Source organism: Macaca nemestrina, chromosome 4 (genome assembly GCF_043159975.1).
Source record: "Macaca nemestrina isolate mMacNem1 chromosome 4, mMacNem.hap1, whole genome shotgun sequence".
NCBI lineage: Eukaryota > Metazoa > Chordata > Mammalia > Primates > Cercopithecidae > Macaca > Macaca nemestrina.
Window position 1 is genome coordinate 154,107,877 of NC_092128.1, and position 24,538 is coordinate 154,132,414.

General features: G+C 49.4%; 1 protein-coding gene across 2 annotated transcripts in view; it reads left to right on the forward strand.

Moving 5' to 3' along the window:
* Positions 1–5,261: 5,261 nt before the first annotated feature.
* The window catches only part of LOC105483401 (sorting nexin 8), a 54,717-nt gene continuing 35,440 nt past the window's right edge, over positions 5,262–24,538 (forward strand). Inside the window, exon 1 of one of the 2 annotated variants that reach the window (XM_011744254.3) lies at positions 5,262–5,417. In XM_011744254.3, coding sequence (XP_011742556.1) covers positions 5,324–5,417 — 94 coding nt within the window. In that variant the 5' untranslated portion in view covers positions 5,262–5,323. Of the gene's footprint in view, positions 5,418–9,944; positions 10,119–24,538 lie in introns of those variants that run through there. The other variant, XM_011744255.3, reaches the window with a different exon arrangement.

The following is a 24,538-nucleotide window of genomic DNA, read 5'->3' on the forward strand; positions in this document are numbered from 1 at the left end:
TCCACCCACTTCCATCAGGAGGCTTTCCAGGACAGAGACCTTGTCTGGCTGTCCCTGCATTGCCTCCCACCGGCCACACACATTTTGCTTTTGTTTTTATTTTTATTTTACTTATTTATTTATTTATTTTGAGATGGTGTTTCACCGTCGCTCAGGCTGGGGTGCAGTGGCGTGATCTCGGCTCACTGCAATCTCCGCCTCCTGGGTTCAAGCGATTCTTTTGCCTCAGCCTCCCAAGTAGTTGGGATGACAGGCACCCGCCGCCAGGCCCGACTAATTTTTGTATTTTTAGTAGAGATGGGGTTTCACCATGTTGGCCAGGCTAGTCTCAAACTCCTGACCTCAAGTGATCTGCCCGCCTCGGCCTCGCAAAGTGCTGGGATTACAGGTGTGAGCCACTGTGCATGGCCTTGTTTTTATTTTTGGAGCCAGGGCGTCACTCTGTCATCCAGGCTGGAGGGGAGCAGTGCAATCATGGCTTACTGCAGCCTCGACCTCCCAGGTTGAAGCGATCCTCCTACCTCAGCCTTTGGTGTAGCTGGGACTACAGGCACACACCACCACTGGGCTAATTCTTTTGTTTGTATTTTTTGTAGTGTCAGGGTCTTGCTGTGTTATCAGGCTGGTCTTGAACTCTTGGGCGCCTCATCCTCCTGCCTTGGCTTCCCAAAGTGCTGAGATTGCAGGTGTGAGCTGCCGTGCCCAGCCACTAGCCAAGCAAATTTTGATACATAGTAAATACTCAGGAAATGTTCACAGGAATAAGACAAATTTTTCAATTTAGAGTGGGGTCTTCCAACTGGGCTGCACATTTGAATAATCTGAGGAATTAAAAAAAAAAGTCCTCCACCACAACCTCCGCCTCCCGGGTTCAAGCAAGTCTCCTGCCTCAGTCTCCCAAGTAGTTGGGATTATAGGCATACGACACCACGCCCCGCTAGTTTTGTATTTTTAGTAGAGACAGGGATTCTTCATGTTGGTCAGGTTGGTTTCGAACTCCTGACCTCAGGTGATCCGCCCGCCTTGGCCTCCCACAGTGTTGGGATTACAGGCATGAGTCACTGTGCCTGGCCCTAGCCACTATTATTGTACTTTTATACTTGTATAACGATTTACCTTTTTTTTTTTCCTTTTTTTGAGACGTAGTCTCCCTCTGTCGCCCAGGCTGGAGTGCAGTGGCGTGATCTCGGCTCACTGCAACCTCCGCCTCCCAGGTTCAAGTGATTCTCCTGCCTCAGCCTCCCAAGTAGCTGGGATTACAGGCGCCTGTCACCACATCTAGCTAATTTTATTTATTTATTTATTTTTTGAGACCGAGTCTTGCTCTGTTGCCTGGGCTGGAGTGCAGTCGCGCGATCTCAGCTCACTGCAAGCTCCACCTCCTGGGTTCATGCCATTCTCCTGCCTCAGCCTCCCGAATAGCTGGGACTACAGGTGTCCGCCACCACGTCCAGCTAATTTCTTTTTTTTTTTTTGTATTTTTAGTAGAGACGGGGTTTCACCTTGTTAGCCAGGATGGTCTCGATCTCCTGACCTTGTGATCCACCCACCTTGGCCTCCCAAAGTGCTGGGATTACAGGCGTAAGCCTCTGTGCCCGGCCCACACCCAGCTAATTTTTGTATTTTTAGTAGAGATGGGGTTTTGCCATGTTGGCCAAGCTTGTCTTGAACTCCTAACCCCAGGTGATCCGCCCGCCTCTGCTTCCCAAAGTGCTGGGATTACAGGCGTGAGCCACCATGCCCAGCCACATTTACAGTTTTTTATTTTATTTTATTTTTTTTGAGGCAGGGTCTTACTCTGTCACCCAGGCTGGAGTGCAGTGGTATGATCTCAGCTCACTGCAACCTCTGCCTCCCTGGGTCAAGTGGTTCTCCCACGTGAGCTTCCCCAGTAGTTGGGATTACAGGCGTGCGCCACCACACTCAGCTAATTTTTGCATTTTTGTTGGAGACGGGGTTTCCCTGTGTTGACCAGGCCGGTCTTGAACTTCTGAACTCAGGTGATCTGCTGGTCTTGGCCTCCCAAAGTGCTGCTGGGGTTACAGGCATGAGCCACCGTACCCGGCCACTTTACGGTTTTTAGTGCAACAATTTTATTTTTATTTTTTATTTTTAGACAAAGGGACTCGCTCTATCACCCAGCCTGGAGTGCAGTGATGCGATCACAGCTCACCACAGCCTTGACATCCTGGGCTTAAGCAATCCTCTTGCCTCAGCCTTCATGGTAGCTGGGACTAGAGGTGTGTGCCATTACGCCTGGCTAATTTTTTTTTTTTTTTTTTTAGAGATGAGGTCTCACTATGTTGCCCAGGCTGGTCTAGAATTCCTGGGCTCAAGTGATCCTCCTGCCTCGGCCTCCCAAAGTGCTGGAATTATAGGCAGGAGCCACTGTGCCCACCTGAGTAAAATGAATTTAAAAAAAATTTTTTTTTCAACGAAGTCTCCCTCTTTTCGCCCAAGCTGGAGTACAATGGCGCAATCTCGGGTCACTGCAATCTCCGCCTCGTGGGTTCAAGTGATTCTCCTGCCTCAGTCTCCCAAGTAGCTGGGATTACAGGTGCCTGCCACCACATCCAGTTAATTTTTGTATTTTTAATAGAGACTGGGTTTCCCCATGTTGGCCAGGCTGGTCTCAAACTGCTGACCTCAGGTGAACCGCCCGCCTCAGCCTCCCAAAGTGCTGAGATTACAGGCGTGAGCCACTGCGCCCAGCTAAAAATTTAATAAGTAAATATTTTATAATCTAATTTGAGACCAAAAATATGTAGCAAACAGCTGGGCATAGTGGCGTTTGCCTTACTCCCAGCTACTTGGGAGACTGAGGTGGGAGGACTGCTTGAGGTCAGGAGTTTGAGGCCATAGGGAGCTATGATTGGGCCACTAAAGTCCAGCCTGGGCAACACAGCAAGACCCTGCCTCTAATAAAAATATGATCAGGAAATGAGCAGAGTATATATGTGTGCGTGGCATCAGGGAAAGTGCTGAGTACATTATTTGATGGCAACAGCAGCTGGAAGGAAGCGAGGGTGGAGGAAGGAAGCAGCTATCAGATATTGTGGGGAGGTCACAGGATCCTGCCGTGTCCCACTGTGCCTTGGGAAAGCTGTTATGTATCCACTTCAGAAGGACATCTCCATCTTGGCTCACTGCAACCTCAGCCTCACAAGTTATGGTGGAGAGAGCATCACTGGTGTGCCTGCTCGCATGGAGGTCCTGGGGTGCTGGGACCCCACAGTGTTCTAGGTGCCGTCATCTGTTACCGAGGCAGGGTCCAGCAGCTATAGCCAGAGGAACTACTTACCTTGTGAGAAGGGGACGCTTCCTAGGACCTGACATGGTTCTGGGCTATTCGTACTGTAATCAACTCCCTGGACATTGTGTGACATCAGTGTTAGACGGTCCAGGATGGCCGGGCGTAGTGGCTCAAGCCTGTAATCCCAGCACTTTGGGAGGCCGAGGTGGGCGGATCACTTGAGGTCAGGAGTTCGAGACCAGCCTGGCCAACATGGTGAAACCCCATCTCTACTAAAAATACAAAAATTAGCTGGGCATGGTGGCACACGCCTGTAATACTAGCTACACGGGAGGCTGAGACAGGAGAATCGCTTGACCTGGGAGGCGGAGGTTGCAGTGAGCCAAGATCATGTCACTGCCCTCCACTCCAGGCAACAGAGTGAGACTCCGTCTCAAAAAAAAAAAAAAATAAAATAAAAAAATAAAAAATAAAAAGAAGGTCGAGGACCCTTTCTTTGGAAACAAGCCCCTTCCTGATGCAGGCCTATCAATCTCCATGCCAACCCCCACACTTTTAGCCTGGAATGACCACAGCATCTGCAGCTGATGTCTCAGAGCCTTCGTGCCCTCCTGCTTAACTCCTCATTCCTCCAGCCCTGACTCCGGTACCACCCATCCAGGGATCCCTTCACCCATGTAGGGAAGGGATTGCCCTTCACCCTTCACCCTCTTCTGCGGTGTGCCCACAGCCGTGCTCCCGTTTTGGAACAGTCAGCACACTTGCTCCACTCTGGCCATCTGTGCCTCCTCCAGATTGAGGAACGCACAGGAAACATCTTTGTATTCTCAGCACCCAGCACAGGGCTTCCTGACCTCCTGGTGGCAGCCAGCAAACCTGAGTGGGCCAGGGGGTGGGTGGATGAATGCAGGATGCAGTGAGTGAGTGAGTGGGTGAATTAATGAATGCAGGATGCAGTGAGTGAGTGAGTGGTTGTGTGAATGAATGCGGGATGCAGTGAGTGAGTGGGTGAATGGATGAATGCAGGATGCAGTGAGTGAGTGAGTGGTTGTGTAAATGAATGCGGGATGCAGTGAGTGAGTGAGTGGGTGAATGAATGAATGCAGGATGCAGTGAGTGAGTGGGTGAATGAATGAATGCAGGATGCAGTGAGTGAGTGAGTGGGTGAATGAATGCAGGATGCTGTGAGTGAGTGAGTGGATGAATGAATGCAGGATGCAGTGAGTGTGTGAGTGGGTGAATGAATGAATGCAGGATGCAGTGAGTGAGTGACGGGGTGGGTGGATGAATGAATGCAGGATGCAGTGAGTGAGTGAGTGCGTGAATGAATGAATGCAGGATGCAGTGAGTGTGAGTGGGTGAATGAATGAATGCAGGATGCAGTGAGTGAGTGAGTGGGTGAATGAATGAATGCAGGATGCAGTGAGTGAGTGAGTGGGTGAATGAGTGAATGCAAGATGCAGTGAGTGAGTGAGTGGGTGAATGAATGAATGCAGGATGCAGTGAGTGAGTGAGTGGGTGAATGAATGAATGCAGGATGCCGTGAGTGAGTGAGAGGCTGAATGAATGAATGCAGGATGCAGTGAGTGAGCGAGTGAGTGGGTGAATGAATGAATGCAGGATGCACTGCGTGGGTGAGCGAATGAGTGGGTGGGTGGATGAATGAGGAAGTGCGAGTCATTGAACCCCAGTGTGACCGGTGAATGAGCGAACAAGGGCGTGACTGGGCGAGGAGAGATGGGAGTGAACGAGGGTGCGGTGGTTGCCGGCTTGCGCCTGAGGCAGTGCACCTGCGAGCCCGGAGGTCCAACCTGAGGCGGAGGTAACATGCGCCGCCAGCCCGCTCCGTGTCCACGTGGACGGGCAGGGGAATGTGGGCGTGGCTAGGCGAGTTGTAGGCGAGGCGAGGCCGGGCGAGGAGCGTGGCGAGCCCAGCAGGGGCGGGCTGTGGGCGTGGCGCGCCGGGGACGGGGCGTGGCCAGGCGGGGTGTGGGCAGGGCGCGGACGCGGCGCGGCAGGGCGGCGCGGCCGGGCGGCGCGGGAGGAAGTCACGTGGGAGCGCGGGCTCACATGACTGGCCGCGCGATGGACCCGCTGCCTGCGGCTGCAGTTGGGGCGGCAGCTGAGGCGGAGGCTGACGAGGAGGAGGATCCCCCGGCGGCAGGTAGGGCGTGGGGTGACGGTAGCCCCCACCTGCCCTGGGTGCGCGGGCCGACCACCCTCGGCGGACGGGGCTCAGCCGCCGCGCTCGGCCCCCGACTCGTTTCCTGCCCCCGCGCCCCACGTTCGGCCCCGCGCCCCAGTCCCTCGGGGGTCCCCCTGCCTTCCCGCGCGCCTGTCCTTTGGGGGTCCCCGTGCTCTCTCGCGCCTCCGTCCCTCGGGGTCCCCTGCCCTCCTGCGCCGGGAGAGCCCTGTCCAGGTTACAGCTGGCCACGTTCCGAGGCGCGTTCCCTGGGCTCTCAGAGGCGTCCTCGGGGACAGTTTCTTCCTCGCCCCGGTCCTGGGGCTCTGCTCTTCTGCCCTGCCTGGTCACGCTGAGCCATGGCCCTGGGGGCCACTTCCCCGGACTTGGGCTCCTTTCCTAGCCACCTCCTCTCTCCCAAACTCTTGTCAGTTGTGTGGTCTTGGGCCAGTGATTTCACCTCTCAGGACCTCTGTTTTCTCATCTGTGAACCGAATCTATAGATGTGTAGCTGTTATTTCTCTCTCTTTCAAGTGATCCTCCCGCCTTTGCCTCCCAAAGTGCTGGGACTACGGGCTGGTGCAGTCACGCCCGGTAATTTTTTTATTTTTGTAGAGATGGGATCTTGCTATGTTGCCCAGGCTGGTCTGGAGCTCCTGGCCTCAAGCAGTCCTGTTGCCTTGGCCTCCCAAAGTGCCGGGAGCACAGGCATGAGCCACTGTGCCTGGTCTGTATATCTTTTTTATGTCTTTTTTTTTTTTTTTGAGACAGATTCTCACTCTGTCACTCAGGCTGGAGTGCAATGGTGCGATCTCATTGCAACCTCCGCCTCCCGGGTTCAAGCGATTCTCCTGCCTCAGCCTTCTGAGTAGCTTGGATTACAGGCACCCACCACGACGTGCGGCTAATTTTTGTATGTTTAGTAGAGATGGGGTTTCGCCATGTTGGCCAGGCTGGTCTCAAACTCCTGACCTCGGGTGATCCAACCACCTCGGCTTCCCAGAGTGCTGGGATTACAGGCGTGAGCCACTGCACCCGGCCTCCTGTATTTCTCTTTAAGGGATTTGGGTTAATGAGACTAAACATTAGAAGGAATACAGGAGGGTGCCCGTTATTTCTAGATGTTCCTTCGCTGCCAGAGAAGAGATGTAGTTGGGTGTTGGTGTGAGTTACGGTTTCTTCTTGGTGGGGGCACAAGGAATCCCCTTGCGGGGAGGTCTGGCAAGGTGTCGCTGAGGAGGTGATGACTGAAATGAGTTCTAGAGGGTTGGTAGACAGTTTCTTCGTCAGGGAGAAAGGGCAGTGGGGAGCAGGGGAGGGATTGTTGCATTGGGTGGGCATCCTCGAGGTGAAGACTGTGTCTAGAAAGAAGGTCCTTCCAGAATGGGTCTTACTTTTTCCTTTCCGTTGTATCAGTGTAAGGGGGGGCATGTGATAGTTCTCAATGGTTAGAACATTGTGTCCATGAAGTCACATGTTGGAGGCCAGCGTGGGCCCCAGGTGGGACTCCTTCCGAGGAGTCACTTAGGAAGGAGCGGTTACTTAGGAACGGTAGGCTGTGATTGGATCATAGGCTGTGATTGGATCGGAATGCGGCTGCTACCTCAGTTTGTAAAGCAATTTGGTGTTGCTGGAGGGGTGGTGGTTCAGGGGTCCTGTGCAGGTATAGGGGACTGTATTTTCTTCAGGACTCACGGAAGTAGACTCCAGAGGCTACCATAATGGTGTGATTTAGAGATAGTCTGAGCTGTGTACGCCCGAGGGAGCTGTGTCTCTGGGAGACTGCCCTCCCTTTGATGTGGCCTGGAATTCCTGTAGGTAGCTGGCTTTTTCTGGGGGCAGTGGTGATTTTATCACGAGTGCTAATGGGATCCACAGATTGGGGTAGCTGGGATAAGGGAGCGCTTCACAGTGCCCTTTCTGGTAACTAGGCAAGTCTGAAAGTGGGGCTCACAGACTCTCAGGACGTAGCCTGTCCTTCTGGTTGAAACTTGGTCATCATCCTGGCAGGGAGGTGAAGTGGTATAGCAGAGGTCTTTTTTTTCTTTTTTTTTTTTTGAGGCGGAGTCTTGCTCTGTCGCCCAGGCTGGAGTTCAGTGGCTGGATCTTGCTCACTGCAAGCTCTGCCTCCCGGGTTCACACCATTCTCCTGCCTCAGCCTCCCGAGTAGCTGGGACTACAGGCGCCCTCCACCACGCCTGGCTACTCTTTTGTATTTTTAGTAGAGACAGGGTTTCACCGTGTTAGCCAGGATGGTCTCGATGTCCTGACCTTATGACCTACCCCCCTCGGCCTCCCAAAGTGCTGGGATTAACAGGCGTGAGCCAGTGGGCCTGTCCTAGCAGTCTTTTTACACTGAGAAAACTAAAATCCAGAGGTAAGTAATTTGCCCAAAGCAGGCAATGTCAAGGGAATGTGTGTTGGTGGGGACCCTGATTGGGTGGGCTGCAGTGAGAAAACCTCAGCCTTGAGACCAAGCACTGTGGCTCACGCCTGAAATCACAGCACTTGGGGAAGCTGAGGAGGGAGGATTGCCTGAGCCCAGGTGCTAGAGACCAGCCTGGGCAACATAGCGAAATCCCATCTCAAATTAAAAAAAAAAACAAAACAAAAACAGCAAAGAAAACAGTTAAGTCTTTGAATATCGTCCAGAGACTATGTGTGTGACTTACACATTCACTAAGGTTGGTTTGAAAGAGCGGTTGTTGTGCCTTATAAGTATACACTGAATTTCCTCTTTTTTAGGGTTTTGACCACACAGCCAGAGCCCACTGGTGGTATTCATGTGGGGACTGTGAAATCTCCTGCGTCTTTGGTGTTGCCAGAAAAAAAATGTGCTTGTTGTACTTTTCCGCATTAAGAGTCTCATTCTATTTGAATTATTTGAAGCTTAAGCTGCGAGTGCTCTGTAGGGCAACCCCCTTTATAAAAACTTAACTTTCACTTATGCCATGCAAGGATAAATGTGTTTTCTTTAAAAGAGAATAGAACATTGTAGATTAAGTGAAAGTCCCACCCTAACTGCAGTTGTCTCCTGTCTGTACCTGAGAGGTGACCGTTGTTCTCGGTTTGGGATGGATCCTTTTAGTTCTGTTTTCACATTTTATTCATATGTGTACTCAGGAAATATATACTTCCTTGTATAAACGTGCTCATGTTTCCCCAGTGTAGTATATTCTTTTTTCTTTTCTTTTATTTCTTTTCTTTTATTTTTATTTATTTATTTTTTTGAGACAGAGTTTCACTCTTCTGCCTAGGCTGGTGTGCCATGGCGCGATCTCGGTTCACTGCAACCTCCGCCTGCCAGGTTCAAGTGATTCTCTTGCCTCAGCCTCCCAAGTAGCTGGGATTACAGGCATGTGCCACCACACCTGGCACATTTTTGTATTTTTGGTATTTTTGTATATTTGGTATTTTGTATTTTTGGTAGAGATGTGGTTTCGCCATCTTGGCCAGGCTGGTCTTGACCTCCTGGCCTCAGGTGATCCGCCCACCTTGGCCTCCCAAAGTGCTGGGATTGCGGGCGTGAGCCGCCGCGCCCGGCCTCATCTTTTTTTTTTTTTTTTTTGAGACAGGGTCTTACTCTGTTGCTCAGGCTGGATGTCATGGCATCACTGCAACCTCAAACTCTGGGACTAAAGTGTTCCTCCTGCCTCAGCCTCCTGGGTAGCTGGAGCTACAGGCATGCATGATCACGCCTGGCCAATTTTTTTTTTTTCAGATGGAGTCTTGCTCTGTCACCCAGGCTGGAGTGCAGTGGCGCGATCTCGGCTCACTGCAAGCTCTACCTCCCGGGTTCACGCCATTCTCCTGCCTTCCTGCCTCAGCCTCCCTAGTTGCTGGGACTACAGGCACCCGCCACCACGCCCGGATAATTTTGTATTTTTTAGTAGAGACGGGGTTTCACCGTGTTAGCCAGGATGGTGTTGATCTCCTGACCTCGTGATCCGCCCGCCTCGGCCTCCCAGCGTGCTGGGATTACAGGCGTGAGCCACCACGCCTGGTCACGCCTGGCCAATTTTTAAAATTTTTTGCAGAGACAGTCTGGCTGTGTTGCCCAGGCTGGTATGGAACTCCTGGCCTCAAGCAATCCTCCCACCTGGGCCTCCCAAAGTGCTGGGATTACAGGCATGAGACACGGAGCCTGGCTGGATTTTATATTGAAACTCTTCCTGTCAAAATAGCTGATTGACCGGAACATTCTGTTCTCTGACTATGCAGGACAAGGGTTTTTCAGGGCCTGTTCTTAGGCTATGAAGCTCAATGATTGTGACATCGAGTGAGAACAGCAGTGAGTGTGGTAGGTGTGCTTGGTCGTCCGACCTGATTTCTCGGGATTGATTAATACACGGATAGAAATATGTACAGATGACCTCGGTGTATCCTGGCTCTGCCGTATACAGTCCTGCGGCCCTACACTGACTCTTTAGAACGAGGGCGAGTCACGCTTCACTTGCGGCTCATCCCATGGCATTCCATACATTCCATTCGGTTCCGAAGCTCCGTGCTGTTTGTCTTCGTTGACCTGGCGATGACTTCTTGAGTGTCATTGAGGCAGGTCCAGGGCCTTTGCTGACCCTCGGGGCTCCTTCACCCCTCCCCCAGCCTTCCCCTCTTGCCTGGGCGATTCCATGCACCCTGGGTTCCCACCAGCCCTTACCTGCAGCTGCTCGCTCATGTCAGGTTTGTTCTGTGCGTGAATACGTTGGTCAAAATTCATTGCGCTGTCACTTAAGGTTTATACTTTTTTTTTTTGTGTGAGACAGAGTCTCGCTCTTGTTGCCCAGGTTGGAGTGCAATGGCGCGATCTCGGCTCGCCGCAACCTCTTCCTCCCAGGTTCAAGCAATTCTGTTGCCTCAGCCTCCCAAAGTAGCTGGAATTACAGGCATGTGCCACCATGCCCGGCTAATTTTGCATTTTTTAGTAGAGACAGGGTTTCTCCATCTTGGTCAGGCTGGTCTCAAATTCCTGACCTCAGGTGATCTGCCCAACTCTGCCTCCCAAAGTGCTGGAATTCCAGGCATGAGCCACCGTGCCGGCCAGCTCTAGCGATTCTTGTGCCTCAGCCTCCCCAGTAGCTGGGATTACAGGCATGTGCCACCACACTTGGCTAATTTTTGTGTTTTTAGCAGAGACGATGTTTCGCCCTGTTGGCCAGGAAGGATGGTCGCTGACTCCTGACCTCATGTAATCCACCTGCCTTGGCCTCTGAAAGTGCTGGGATTACAGGTGTGAGCTACCCCACCTGGCCTACTTATACATTTTGAGCAGGGTGTGGCAGCTCACGTCTGTCATCTTAACACTTTGGGAGGTTAAGGCAGGAGGATCACTTGAGGCCAGGAGTTTGAGGCCAGCCTGGGCAATAGAGCGAGACCCCGTCCCTATTTAAAAAACAGATTTGGGGCTGAGCCTGGTGGTTCACGCCTGTAATCCCAGCACTTTGGGAGGCCGAGGCAGGCGGATCACCTGAGGTCAGGAGTTCAAGACCAGCCTGGCCAACATGGTGAAACCCCATCTGTACAAAAATCCAATAATTAGCTGGGCATGATGGTGAGCGCCTGTAATCCCAGCTACTCGGGAGGCTGAGGCGGGAGAGTTGCATTAAGCTGGAAGGTAGAAGTTGTACTGAGCCGAGATCGTGCCACTGCAGTCTGGTCGACAGAGCAAGACTCCATCTCAAAAAAAAAAAAAAAAAGATTTGTGCATTTTATGGTGATTAAATTATGCCTCACAGTATTGTTTGCATTAGGGACAAAACCTTCTGCCCCATTTCGCTCCCTTCCATGACACACTTTTTTTTTTTTTTTTTTTTTTTTGAGACAGAGTCTTACACTCTGTTGCCCAGGCTGGAGTGCAGTGGTGCCATCTAGCCTCAGTGCAACCTCCGTCTCCCAGGTTCAAGTGACTTCTGCCTCAGTCTCCCCAGTAGTTGGGATTACAGGTGTGTGCTACCATGCCCAGCTAATATTTGTATTTTTAGCAGAGTCTGGGTTTTATCACGTTGACCAGGCTGGTTGAACTCCTGACCTCAGGTGATCTGCCCGCCGCGGCCTCCCAAAGTGCTGCGTTACAGGTGTGAACGACCGTGACCGGCCATGACACACATTTTGGTAGTAAACTCCTGATGAGCAAACTTATTTTTTTTTTTAATAAGTTTATTTTATTTATATAGTTTGTTACTTTTTTTTAAAATTTTGATTTTCTCCAGAAAACAGAAACCTTTTTTTCTTTAACCATAGTATCCACAATACTATCTGCTGTGTAGCAGAGTCTCAGATATTTGAATAGAATTACATTTTTATACATTTTTATAAGATATCACATTTCTTATATCATAAGACTTGACAACACCGCAAAGATGTTTTGTTACCTTTTGTTACCAGTCTTTAAACTTGTTCATCCTCTCTCTCTCTCTGTCTCACTCTTTCTGTCTCACACACACACACACACTCACACATACACAATTTGCAAGGTAAAACGTGTCCATTTGAAGAAAGAGGAACTAACTGAATCACTGTTATGTAGAACAGATTTTGCCAGAATTTGTGGTTAGCAAGAAAGTGATGTGTTCCGTGTAGGGGAATTCTGTTTTGGTATTATTTTGTCTTTCCTGAGAAAAATGCTTCACAAAAAGAGATGTTTGCCCATCCTGTTTGCTTGGGTGGTGGGAAGAGACCGGGGGTGATGGTGGCGCTGGCTGGACGCGGGTGGCTTCGCAGGACCTGCTGTGTCTGAGAGGAGCCATGTGGTATTAGAAGCTCGGAGGCTGCAGGTAGGAGGCACAGAGCCCGAGAACACATGGAGAGCCTGGCTGTTGGTCACCAGCATTGTCACTGTCACCTTTTTTTTTTTTGGAGACAGAGTTTTTGCTCGTTGCCCAGGCTGGAGTGCAATGGTGCAATCTTGGCTCACTGTACCCTCTGCCTCCCGGGTTCAAGCGAGTCTCCTGCCTCAACCTCCTTAGTAGCTGGGATTACACGTGTCCACCACCACACCTGGCTAATTTTTGTATTTTTGGTAGAGATGGGGTTTCACCATGTTGGTCAGGCCGGTCTCGCACTTGGGACCTCAGTGATCCCCCCCACCCGCACCCGGCTTCAGCTTCCCAAAGTGCTGGGATGACAGGCATGAGCCACTGTACCTGGCCCATTGTCACCCTCTGAGAAACTGGAGCGCCCCCACGCTCTGCGTATTTCTACTATAGAATCACCAAGAACATCACATAACTGGACGTAACGGGCAGAAGTGCTTTGTGAGAAGTGTTTTTGGGAAAATATTGGCATTAAAATATCGGGTAGGATCCGTTTTGGGAGGACTGAGGAGGGCCGTGTGTTTAGCTCCCGGAGAATCTGGTCTCCCTTTCCTGCTGTTTTGTTGACTGCGTTGTAGGAGGCGTGTTGCTGTTTCTGTGGTGTGTCGCAGGGGGTCAATGGGGGTCTTTTTAGCTCCCTATAAGCATTGAAGTTTGTGTGTTATGGAAATTTAAAGTGAAATTATGCAAAGTTTGATTCACCCCAGGAAGTGTTGTAGGGGCTGGAGAAGGTCAGGTTAGGTAATATCTCTCAAGAAGCCCAATTACGTTATTTTCCAGGAATCTTCCAAAACCTGATTTGTGCTGATGTCCTCTAGGAGCCTGATGAGCGAGTTGTAATCAGATCCAGTAACGTGCTATTGCTGTATGAATTGGCGCTTTCAGAAAATTTTGTTATACAAAGTGATGTAACAGCAAGTGCAAAAATTTTATAGACAAATCACCTGTAATTCCACCCCTTTAACAGCCGTTGCGTTTTAGTATATTTCCTTTTTTCCTGTGCATTGCTTTTTGTGTAGTTATCATCAGAGTGAATATGTGTCTTTATAGTTAGTTTCTTTCCCTTGACATTTTTCTACACTGCTGAGTAGTTTTCATAATTTTCTTTTTTTTTTTTTTTTTTTTTTTTTTTTTTTTTGAGACGGAGTCTCACGCTGTTGCCCAGGCTGGAGTGCAGTGGCGCGATCTCGGCTCACTGCAAGCTCCGCCTCCTGGGTTCACGCCATTCTCCTGCCTCAGCCTCCTGAGTAGCTAGGACTACAGGCGCCCGCCACCGCGCCCGGCTAATTTTTTGTATTTTTAGTAGAGACGGGGTTTCACTGTGGTCTCGATCTCCTGACCTTGTGATCCGCCCGCCTCGGCCTCCCAAAGTGCTGGGATTACAGGCTTGAGCCACCGCACCTGGCCAGTTTTCATAATTTTCTACCTAATGTCTGTATAACAGCGCATTAAGGAATATAAAATTTGTGTTTCGAAAGTGCTAATATGATAAAATTTCAGTTAAAAACAATTTCAGTTAAAGATATTCTTGCCTCATGTGTTCCAGAAAACGATGCATTAGATGGAATCAATATTAAAACTTGTCCCAGAGGCTGGGCGCGGTGACTCACGCCTGTAATCCCAGCACTTTGGGAGGCTGAGGCGGGTGGATCACAAGGTCAAGAGTTGGAGACCAGCCTGGCCAACAGGGTGAAACCCCATCTCTACTAAAAAAAATACAAAAATAGGCCAGGCACGGTGGCTCAAGCCTGTAATCCCAGCACTTTGGGAGGTCGAGACAGGCGGATCACGAGGTCAGGAGATTGAGACCATCCTGGCTAACACGGTGAAACCCTGTCTCTACTAAAAAATACAAAAAACTAGCCAGGCGAGGTGGTGGGCACCTGTAGTCCCAGCTACTCGGGAGGCTGAGGCAGGAGAATGGCGTAAACCTGGGAGGCGGAGCTTGCAGTGAGCCGAGATCATGCCACTGTACTCCAGCCTGGGCGACAGAGCAAGACTCCGTCTCAAAAAAAAACCACAAAAAAACAAAAATTACCCAGGCACGGTGGCATGTGCCTGTAATCCCACCTACTCAGGAGGCTGAGGCAGGAGAATTGCTGGAGGTTGCAGTGAGCTGAGATCGCGCCACTGCACTCCAGCCTGGGTGACAGAACAAGACTCTGTCTCAAAAACAAAAAACAAACAAAAAAACGACTTGTCCTGAGTTGGGCGCAGTGGCTCATGCCTGTAATCCTGGTGCTTTGGGAGGCCAAGGCGGGAGGATCGCTTGAGGCCAGGGGTTTGAGAGCAGCGTGGGTGACATAGCAAGACCTCGTCTCTACCAAAATTAAAAAAATTAACTAGGTACAATGGCATGTTCTGCTACTTCCACCTAGTTGGGCACCTCACATGGGAGGACCACTTGAGCCCAGGAGTTCAAGGTTGCAGTAAGCTACGATTGCATCACTGCACTGCAGCCTGGGTGACAGAGATGCCATGTCAAAAAATAAAAATAAAATATTGTATTATAAAAGAAATTGTCAGGTTGGGCGTGGTGGCTCACGCCTGTAATCCCAGCACTTTGGGTGCTTAAGGCGGGCAGATCACCGGAGCTCAGGAGTTTGAGATCAGCCTGGGCACCATGGTGAAACCCCGTCTCTACCAGGAACTACAAACATTAACTGGGCGTAGTGGCAGGTGCCTGTAATCCCAGCCACTCAGGAGGCTGAGGCAGGAGGATCCATTAAACCCAGGAGGCAGAGGTTGCAGTGAGCCGAGATGGCGCCACCGGACTCTAGCCTGGGTGACAGTTTACGTGAAGCGCAAGAGTACGCAGAAATAGACTCTGTTGTGTGGGGTGCTCACATGGGGGATAAGACTGAATGAAAAGTGAGGAAGATGCTATACGAATTAGGCTGGTAGTTCCCTCTGGTGGGAGGAAGGCACCCAGATCTGTCACGGGTGCAGTAGACGGAGTGTTTCCGGGGTGCCGCTGTCTTTATTTTTTATTTTATAGAGACAGGGACTCACGATGTTGCTGAGACTGGTCTTGAACTCCTGGGCTCAAACAGTCCTCCTGCCTCGGCCTCCCAAAGTGCTGGGATTACTGGTGTGAGCCACTGCGCCTAGTCTGGCTGTCTTTAATTCTTGGCCTGGATGGTGGTTACACGTGTTTGATATATAATTTTGTTCAAGTGTTCATAGAAGTTTTATAGCCCTTTCTGTGCATGCGTAAAGTATTTCATAATACAAAATAATACAATACAGGCCGGGCATGGTGGCTCATGCCTGTAATCCCAGCACTTAGGGAGGCTGAGGCGGGCGGATCACCTGAGGTCAGGAGTTCGAGACCAGCCTGGCCAACATAGTGAAACCCCGTCTCTACTAAAAATACAAAAATTAGCCAGGTGTGGTGGTGTGGGCGCCTGTAATCCCAGCTACTCAGGAGGCTGAGACAGGAGAATGGCGTGAACCCAGGAGGCGGAGGTTGCAGTGAGCTGAGATCGCACCACTGCACTCAAGCCCAGGCAACAGAGCAAGACTCTGTCTCAAAAAAAAAAAAAAAAAAAAGAAAAAAAAAGACACCACCACCAACAAAATAATACAAAATTTTGGGGGGAAACCTGAGATTCCTAAGACAATTTTGTAGGAGCATCTGGACTGACTGCCTTAGTATTCATGCCCCAAGTCCTGTTGGATTTACCCAGAGGGAGGAGCCTTCAGGGTGAAATCCGTTTTCTTGCATCAAGGTCTGCTCCTAACAGAGGGTACTGCGGTTGCTCAGTGGAAGAGCTCCCCTGCCTCCAGCCGTTTCTGAGGCCTGACTGCTGCTGGCTCAGCCTGGTGCTCTGTTAAGTCCGGCTGTTTCGGTGGCCCCCGGCAGCACAGCAAGAAGGAGCACCCAGACCTTCCGGCATCTGCAGGAACAGCAGGGCTTGTCTGGGAACCTCACTCTCAGCCAAAAGCCAAAAGCATCTCTCTGGCCAAGGCTGTCAAGGAGAGTCAGATGATATTCATGACTGGGCACAGTTAATTATCTTCAGACCCGAAATTTCACCTCCCAGCTCCTGAGGAATTCCAGTCCAGGCCGGAGGTGGACCTGTCTTTCAAGAACCGGCCACTTACTGCCGGTGTTTTGCACCAAAAGGAGATTTGAAATTGCATTTTCAGCTCTTCAGAGTCTGGGGAGTGTCTCTGTGTGTGCAGTTTCTTATCTCAGGACGGCACGTGCGCGGTTAACTTTCCTTCCTTGGCTAGATAGGAAAGGAGGAAAGCTCCTGGAAGCTTCTGCGAAGTTTAAAGTGACGCTGTGTTATGTGCAAATGGGCGTGCTTCCCTCCAAGGTGGGTTACTCTGTGAGGCGACCCTATTCCCATTTGCCCCAGTCCTTGGGGAGATGGAATTTTTTTTTTTTTTTTTTTTCTGAGACAGAGTCTAGCTCTGTGACCTGGGCTGCAGTGCAGTGGTGCGATCTCCGATCACTGCAAGCTCCGTCTCCCGGGTTCACGCCATTCTCCTGCCTCAGCCTTCTGAATAGCTAGGACTACAGGCGCCCACCCGCCAGCACGCCCGGCTAATTTTTTGCATTTTTAGTAGAGACGGGATTTCATGGTGTTAGCCAGGATGGTCTCCATCTCCTGACCTCGTGATCTGCCCACCTCGGCCTCCCAGAGTGCTGGGATTCCAGGCGTGAGCCACTACGCCCAGCTAGGGAGATGGATTTGTATGTAGTCGGTCCTTCTTTGCACAGCAGGGGTGGGAGAATGAGTCCCACTGATCCCCAACTCTTTTGCGGCGTGAGCCACCGCGCCCGGCCGATCTCCAACTGTTTGAGAGCCTGGACAGTGTGCTCTGCGTTCTCCTTGGGGTCTGCGTGTGAACTAACAAGCTGAAAAGTAAGTAGTCCTAGCCTCACTTTAGAGGTGAGGAAACTGAGGCACATGGAAGTTTGGTAATGAGTTAGGAGACAGAACTTGAGTCTGGAGGCGGGGCCTGGATAGCGGACCAAATTGAGGACTAGCTGAAATAGGTCCAGGGCAGAAGCACCTTCCCATAAGACATGCCCACCAGTGTGCCATGTCAGTTTACCATTACCATGGCAACACATGGACGCCCTTTTCCATGACAATGACTGGACAGCCCGGAAGTTACCCCCATTCTAGAAATTTCTGCCTAAATCACCCCTTAGTTTGCATATAATTAAAAGCAGGTATAAATAGGAGTGCAACACTGCCTCTGAGTTGCTGCTCTGGGTGCCCTGGTAAAGGGGTGGTTCTACTCTGCAAGGAGCAGGACCCTCTGCTGCTGCTTCAATGAAAGTTGCTAACACCAGCGGCTCAGCCTTGAATTCCTTCTAGACAAAGCCTAGAAGCCTCTGGGCTAAGCCTCAATTTGGGGGCTGGCCTGCCTTGTAGTCATATGCCCGTGAGCACACGGCCAATAGGTGGTGGTTCTGAAATTCACACCAGGCTTGCGGCCACAGCTGGGACGTGGGCAGTGTGACCTGGCATATGAGGGTCTCTGTGGGATTTGTGTCTGGCCACGTTAAGCAGCCATTCGTAGGCATGGAGCTTTCCCTCTTCAGATGGTTTTCCTTAGAGGGAGATAGTTGTACAGACCTTTCTCATAAATAACACCCTAGACAATTGTGCTAGGTCCTTTTTATCTTTTCAGAACAGGAATGCACTTTAAAGTTATGAAACAGGGCATAATGAAAGAGCATGTAAATTCAGAATGCCTGTGGTGAGTGTCGAAGTCGTTTAGTGGGAGAATGGTTACTTGTCTTGTTCAGCGTTGGGTTTAAGCTCCGCAACAGGGGCTGGGCGCGGTGGCTCACGCCTGTAATCCCAGCACTTTGGGAGGCCAAGGTAGACAGATCACTTGAGGTCAGGAGTTCGAGACCAGCCTGGCCAACATGGTGAAACCCCATCTCTACTAAAAGTACAAAAATTAGCTGGGCGTGGTGGCGGGCGCCTGTAATCCCAGCTACTCGGGAGGCTGAAGCAGGAGAATCATTTGAACCCAGGAGGCGGAGGTTGTAGTGAGCCGAGATTGCACCACTGCACTCCAGCCTGGGTGACAAGAATGAAACTGTCTCAATAATTAAAAAAAAAAAAAAAAGAAAAAAGATCAGTCTGGGCAATATAGCGAGACTTTTTCTCTGCCAAAAAAAAAAAAAAAAAGAAAATTAGCCAGGCATGGTGGTACGCATCTGTAGTTCCAGTTACTTGGGAGGCTGAGGCAGGAGGATCGCTTGAACCCAGGAGATTGAGGCTACAGTAAGCTAAGATTGTGCCACTGCACTCCAGCCTAGGTGACAACAGAGCAAGGCTCTGTCTCCAAAAAAAAAGCTTTGCAACGTGTCTACTGAAATTATGTAGTTCATTCTGGACAACTGGGTGTAGACGGTTTGTTTCCAGTTGAGTTGAACATAAAATCTCAAGTTGAACATAAAATCTCCTTGGATTGCTAGCTCTGAAAAACCAAATCACTTCTTGAATTTTGTGAGGCACAGGCTGAGTTCCCTTAAACACGTTAAGATCATCTGAGCATCCTGGTTAACTGCTCTTGGAGTGTTGGGGTCTGTAAGACACCAGATGAGAGTCCAGCCTTCTTTGCATGGAAAACTAGGTCTTCATGTTCAGCGCAAATTTAGCCGTGGGGGAAAAACTGACTAAATATTTCTCTTCCTGTGACATTTTTCACAGTTCGTAATTTGTTCTTGCCGACTTCTGAGGTGTTACATTTTCTGGTTGATTAATTGCGTTCCTGGTTGTCTACCCTGAAGGCAGCCAGGAGAAGGAAGCACGGCTTCTTCCTTGCTATGCTTGCCGTCGATCAATAAAGGTTTGCTTACATGGATTTAATTGTATCTCACTCGGCTCATCATGCTGGGTGACTTCTTGGAATGTTCTCGGAGCGACCTAAGTTGGTGGCCAATGAAGGTGCTTCTCATTTGGCCTCTGTGAGGATCAAGACAGACTTAGCCCCGTCAGATATTTTGAAATATTTTCACTTTCACATCAGGAGACCCTAGAAAAAACCAGAGTCACTTTCAGACCGAAGCAACCACAGCCAGGAGGAGGGTTAAAAGAGAAAAAGCAATAAGCCAGGAATGGGTGGCATTTAGTTAAACAGAGACGAGGACTCTTTTTGGAACTCCAGCCTTCTACTTGGCAAGTTATTCCAAGATTCCCCCAATTTGCTAAAATAGTATTCCTTTTTAACTCCGGAACAAATCGCCAGGCCTCCCCTCGGATAAACGCTCCTGAAATGAGAGACCCGAGAGGTGCTTTGAGGAATGAGCTGAAGTCAAATGGACCCTTTCAGAAGGGGGTTCCGGGGGATTGGTGGGACGGACGGTTCTGATGTCCTTGGCTGGTTCCGCTTGCCCCTTGACTCTGATTTGAGTCAGAGGAAATCATCTGAGTGGTGACTATTTCCAGCACTGCACTTCAGTTTTGTGACGTGGAACCAGTGATTTTTTCCCCCCTTTGTGGTCTGGTCTCTTTCATCTCCCATGTCCTGCTTGTGTGTATGTGGGTGTGTGGGTGTGTGTGGATGTGTGTGGGTGTGTGGATGTGTGTGGGTGTGTGGGTGTGTAGGTGTGTGTGGATATGTGTGGGTGTGTGGATGTGTGTGGGTGTGCGCCTGCACGTGCATGTGTGTGTATGTGGGGTTCATATGCAGTTCCCTGGGTCTCAGCGATGGATGGCCCGTGGTCTGTTTGTGATTATCCATGGAATCTCAGGCGTGGTCTGGTTCCTGATGAGAACAAGATGCCGTTATCCTGTCGAGGAACCCAGCTCTCTGGGGAGCCCTGACCCTGGTCAGCAGCTTGCTCCGTCTGTGGTTTGCTCTGGGAATTTGGTATCAGGAGTACAGGTCCATTAAAAAAGAAAAGCTCAGGCTGGGCACGGTGGATCATGCGTGTAATCCCAGCCCTTTGGGAGGCCGAGATGGGAGGATCACTTGAGGTCAGGGTTCGAGACCAGTCTGGCCATCATGGCAAAACCCAATCTCTACCAAAAATACAAAAAATTAGCTAGGTGTGGTAGCTTGCGCCTGTAGTCCCAGCTGCTCAGGAGTCTGAGGTACGAGAATCTTTTGAACCTGGGAGGTGGAGGTTGTAGTGAGCTGGGATCACACCACAGGACTCCAGCCTGGGGGACAGAGCAAGACTCCATCTCAAAACAAACAAACACAAAAAAAAGACCCAGGCTGGGTGTGGTGGCTCATGCCTCGAATCCCAGTACTTTGGGAGGCTGAGGCGGGTGGATCACCTGAGGTTAGGAGTTCAAGACCAGCCTGGCCAACATGGTGAAACCCCGTCTCTACTAAAAATACAAAAATTATCTGGGCGTGGTGATGCGTGCCTGTAATCCCAGCTACCCAGGAGGCTGAGGCAGGAGAATCTCTGGAACCTGGGAGGCTGCGGTTGCAGTGAGCCGAGATCGCACCACTGCACTCCAGCATGGGGGACAGAATGAGACTCCGTCTCAAAAAACCAAACCAAACCAAACCAAACCACTGCACTCCAGTCTGAAGGTAGAATGAGACTCCGTCTCAAAAAACCAAACCAAACCAAAGCAAACCAAACCAAACCACTGCACTCCAGTCTGAAGGACAGAATGAGACTCCATCTCAAAAAACAAAACAAAACAAAATAACCCAAACCAAAAACAAAACAAAAAAGAGAAGCTCAAAGCCTGGGCATCATAGTGAGACTCTGCCTCTACAAAAAAATAAAAACTGAGCTGCTCATGATGGCGCATGCCTGTAGCCCCAGCTACTTGGGAGGCTGAGGCAGGAAGATCACCGGAGCCTGGGAGTTCGAGGTTACAGTGAGCTGTGATCGCACTACTGTACTCCAGCCTGTATGACAGAGCGAGATCCTCTCTAAAGATAAGAATAAAGAAAAGCTTGGGCCCTGGGCAGCATGCTAGGTGCTTTCACATTTTTTGTTTTTTTAAAATGTTTCTTTAAAAAAAAAAACTTGATTTCAATAGCTTCAGGGTTGGTTTTTGGTTATGTGGATGAATTGTTGGCTGGTGAAGTCTGGGTTTTTATTGTACCTGTCACCCAAATAATGTCCATTGTGCCCAGTAGGTAAGTTTTCATCCTTCACCCCCTCCTGCCCTCTGAGAGTCCAATGTCCGTTATCCCACCCTGCCTGCTTTTGTGTACCCGTAGTTCAGCTCTCACTTAGAAGCGAGAATATGTGGTATTTGGGTTTCTGATCTGGAGTTACTTCACTGAGGATAATGGCCTCCACTTCCATCTAAGTTGCTGCAAAAGACATTATTTCATTCTTTTCTATGACTGAGTAGAATTCCATGGTGTAAGGCCGGGCACAATGGCTCACGCCTGTAATCCCAGCACTTTGGGAGGCCGAGGCGGGCGGATCACGAGGTCAGGAGATCGAGACCATCCTGGCTAACACAGTGAAACCCCGTCTCTGCTAAAAATACAAAAAAAATTAGTCGGGCATGGTGGTGGGCGCCTGTAGTCCCAGCTACTCGGGAGGCTGAGGCAGGAGAATGGCGTGAACCCGGGTGGTGGAGCTTGCAGCGAGCTGAGATCATACCACTGTACTCCAGCCTGGGCGACAGAGCGAGACTCTGTCTCAAAAAAGAAAGAAGGAAAGAATCCCATGGTGTATATGGACCACATTTTCGATATCTACTTATTGGTCGACTGGCACTTAGCTTGATTCCTTTTCTTTGTAATTGTGAATTGTGCTGCGAGAAATGTGCATGTGCAGGTATTTTTTTTTTTTTTTTTTTTGAGATGGAGTTTTGCTCTTACTGTCCAGGCTGCAGTGCAGTGCAGTGGCACAATCTCGGCTCACTGCAACCTGTGCCTCCTGGGTTCAAGCGATTCTCCTGCCTCAGCCTCCCAAATAGCTGATATTATAGGCATGTGCCACCACGCCCAGCTAATTTTGTATTTTTAGTAGAGATGGGGTTTCACCATGTTGGTCAGGCTGGTCTCGAACTCCTGACCTCAAGTGATCTGCCCGTCTCAGCCTCCCAAAGTGCTGGGATTACAGGTGTGTGCCACCATGCCCGGCCCCTTTTTTATGTAATTATTTCTTTTCTTTTGGGTGATTACTCAGTAGTAGGACTGCTGGATCGAATGATAGATCTGCCTTTAGTTCTCTGGGAAAGCTCCATACTGTTTTCTACAGATGTCGTACTAATTTTATTCCCATCGGTGGCGTATAAACATTCCCTTTGTACCACATCTACACCAACATCTATTGTTCTTTGACTTTTTTTTTTTTTTTTGAGACGGAGTCTCGCTCTGCTGCCCAGGCTGGAGTGCAGTGGCCGGATCTCAGCTCACTGCAAGCTCCGCCTCCTGGGTTTACGCCATTCTCCTGCCTCAGCCTCCCGAGTAGCTGGGACTACAGGTGCCCGCCATGCCGCCCGGCTAGTTTTTTGTATTTTTTTAGTAGAGACGGGGTTTCACCGTGTTAGCCAGGATGGTCTCGATCTCCCGACCTCGTGATCCACCCATCTCGGCCTCCCAAAGTGCTGGGATTACAGGCTTGAGCCACCGCACCCAGCCCCTGTTCTTTGACTTTTTAATAATAGCCATTCTGGCTGGGGTAAGATACTATCTCATTGTGGTTTTCATTTGCATGTCCCTCTGATGGATTACTGATTTTGAGCATTTTTTGTATATATTTGTTGGCCATTTGTGTATCTTTTTTTTTTTTTTTTTTGAGACAGTCTCACTCTTGTCGCCCAGGCTGGAGTGCAGTGGTGTGATCTCGGCTCACTGCAACCTCCGCCTCCCAGGTTCAAGCGGTTCTCCTGCCTCAGCCTCCCAAGTAGCTGGGATTACAGGCATCTGCCACCATGCCTGGCTAATTTTTGTATTTTTGCAGAGACAGGGTTTCACCATGTTGGCCAGGCTGGTCTTGAACTCCTGATCTCAGGTGATCCACCCGCCTCAGCCTCCTAAAGTGCTGGGATTACAGGCGTGAGCCAGCGCGTCCGGCTGGCCATTTGTGTGTCTTTTTTTGAGAAATATCTGTTTATGTCATTTGCCCACTTTTTATTGGGGTTACTTGTTTTTTTTCCTGCTGATTTGTTTGAGTTCCTTGTAGATTCTCGATATTAGTCCTTTATAGGAGGTATAGTTTGCAAATATTTCCTCCCATTCTGTAGGTTTGCGTGAGCCACCTCGCCTGGCCAGAAAATTAATTTTTTAAAAATATATAATCTATAAAAATTTAAATAAGAAGATAGTCTATATGGCACATTACAACTTTATGCACATGGAAAGTAATACGCAAAAATGAATATAGATGTATACAGGTTGTAGGGATGGAGTGACTTTATTTCAAAATATCTTAATGTTACATCACATTAAATAAGGTATTAAATAGGCCCCATTTATATAGCAATCAGGCAAGAGAAATAAAGTACATCTGGATTGGAAGAGAGGAAGTCAAACTATCCCTGCTGGCAATGTGATATTATACCTAGAACACCCTCAAGACTCCTCTAGAAGACTCCTAGATTTGAGAGAAGAATTCAGTGAAGTTTCAGGTTACAAAATCAATGTACACAAATCAGTAGCACTGCTATCTGCCGGCAGCGACCAAGCTGAGAATCAAATCAAGAACTCATTCCCATTTACAACAGCTACAATAACAACCACCAGACACCCTAGGAATATAGTTAACCAAGGATGTGAAAGATCTCTACAAGGAGAACGACAAAACACTGATGAAATAAATCACAGATGACACAAACAAATGGAAAAACTTTCCATGCTCAGGGATTGGGAGAATCAATGTTGTGAAAATGACCATAGTGCCCAAAGCAATCTACAGAGTCAGTGCAATTCCTATCAAAATACCAACATCATTTTTCACAGAATTAGAAAAAAAATCCAAAAGTTCACATGGAAACAATGAGCCCGAGAAGCCAAAGCAATCCTAAGCGAAAAGAATGAATTTGGAGGGATCGTATTGCCTGACTTCAAATTAATCTCTAAGGCTGTAGTAACCAAAATAGCATGGTATTGCTATAAAAGTACACACAGACCCATGGAACAGAATAGAGAACCCAGAAATAAAGCTACATTTTTACAACTGACCAATCTTTGACAAAACATCCAAAAACATAACACTGGCGAGGACGCCCTGGTTAATCGGTGGTGTTGGGAAAATTGGATAGCCACATGCACAAGAATGAAACTGGGTTGCTGTCTCTCACCACATGCAAAAATCAACTCAAGATGGATCAAAGACTTAAATCTAAGACCTGAAACTATAACAACTCTAGAAGATAA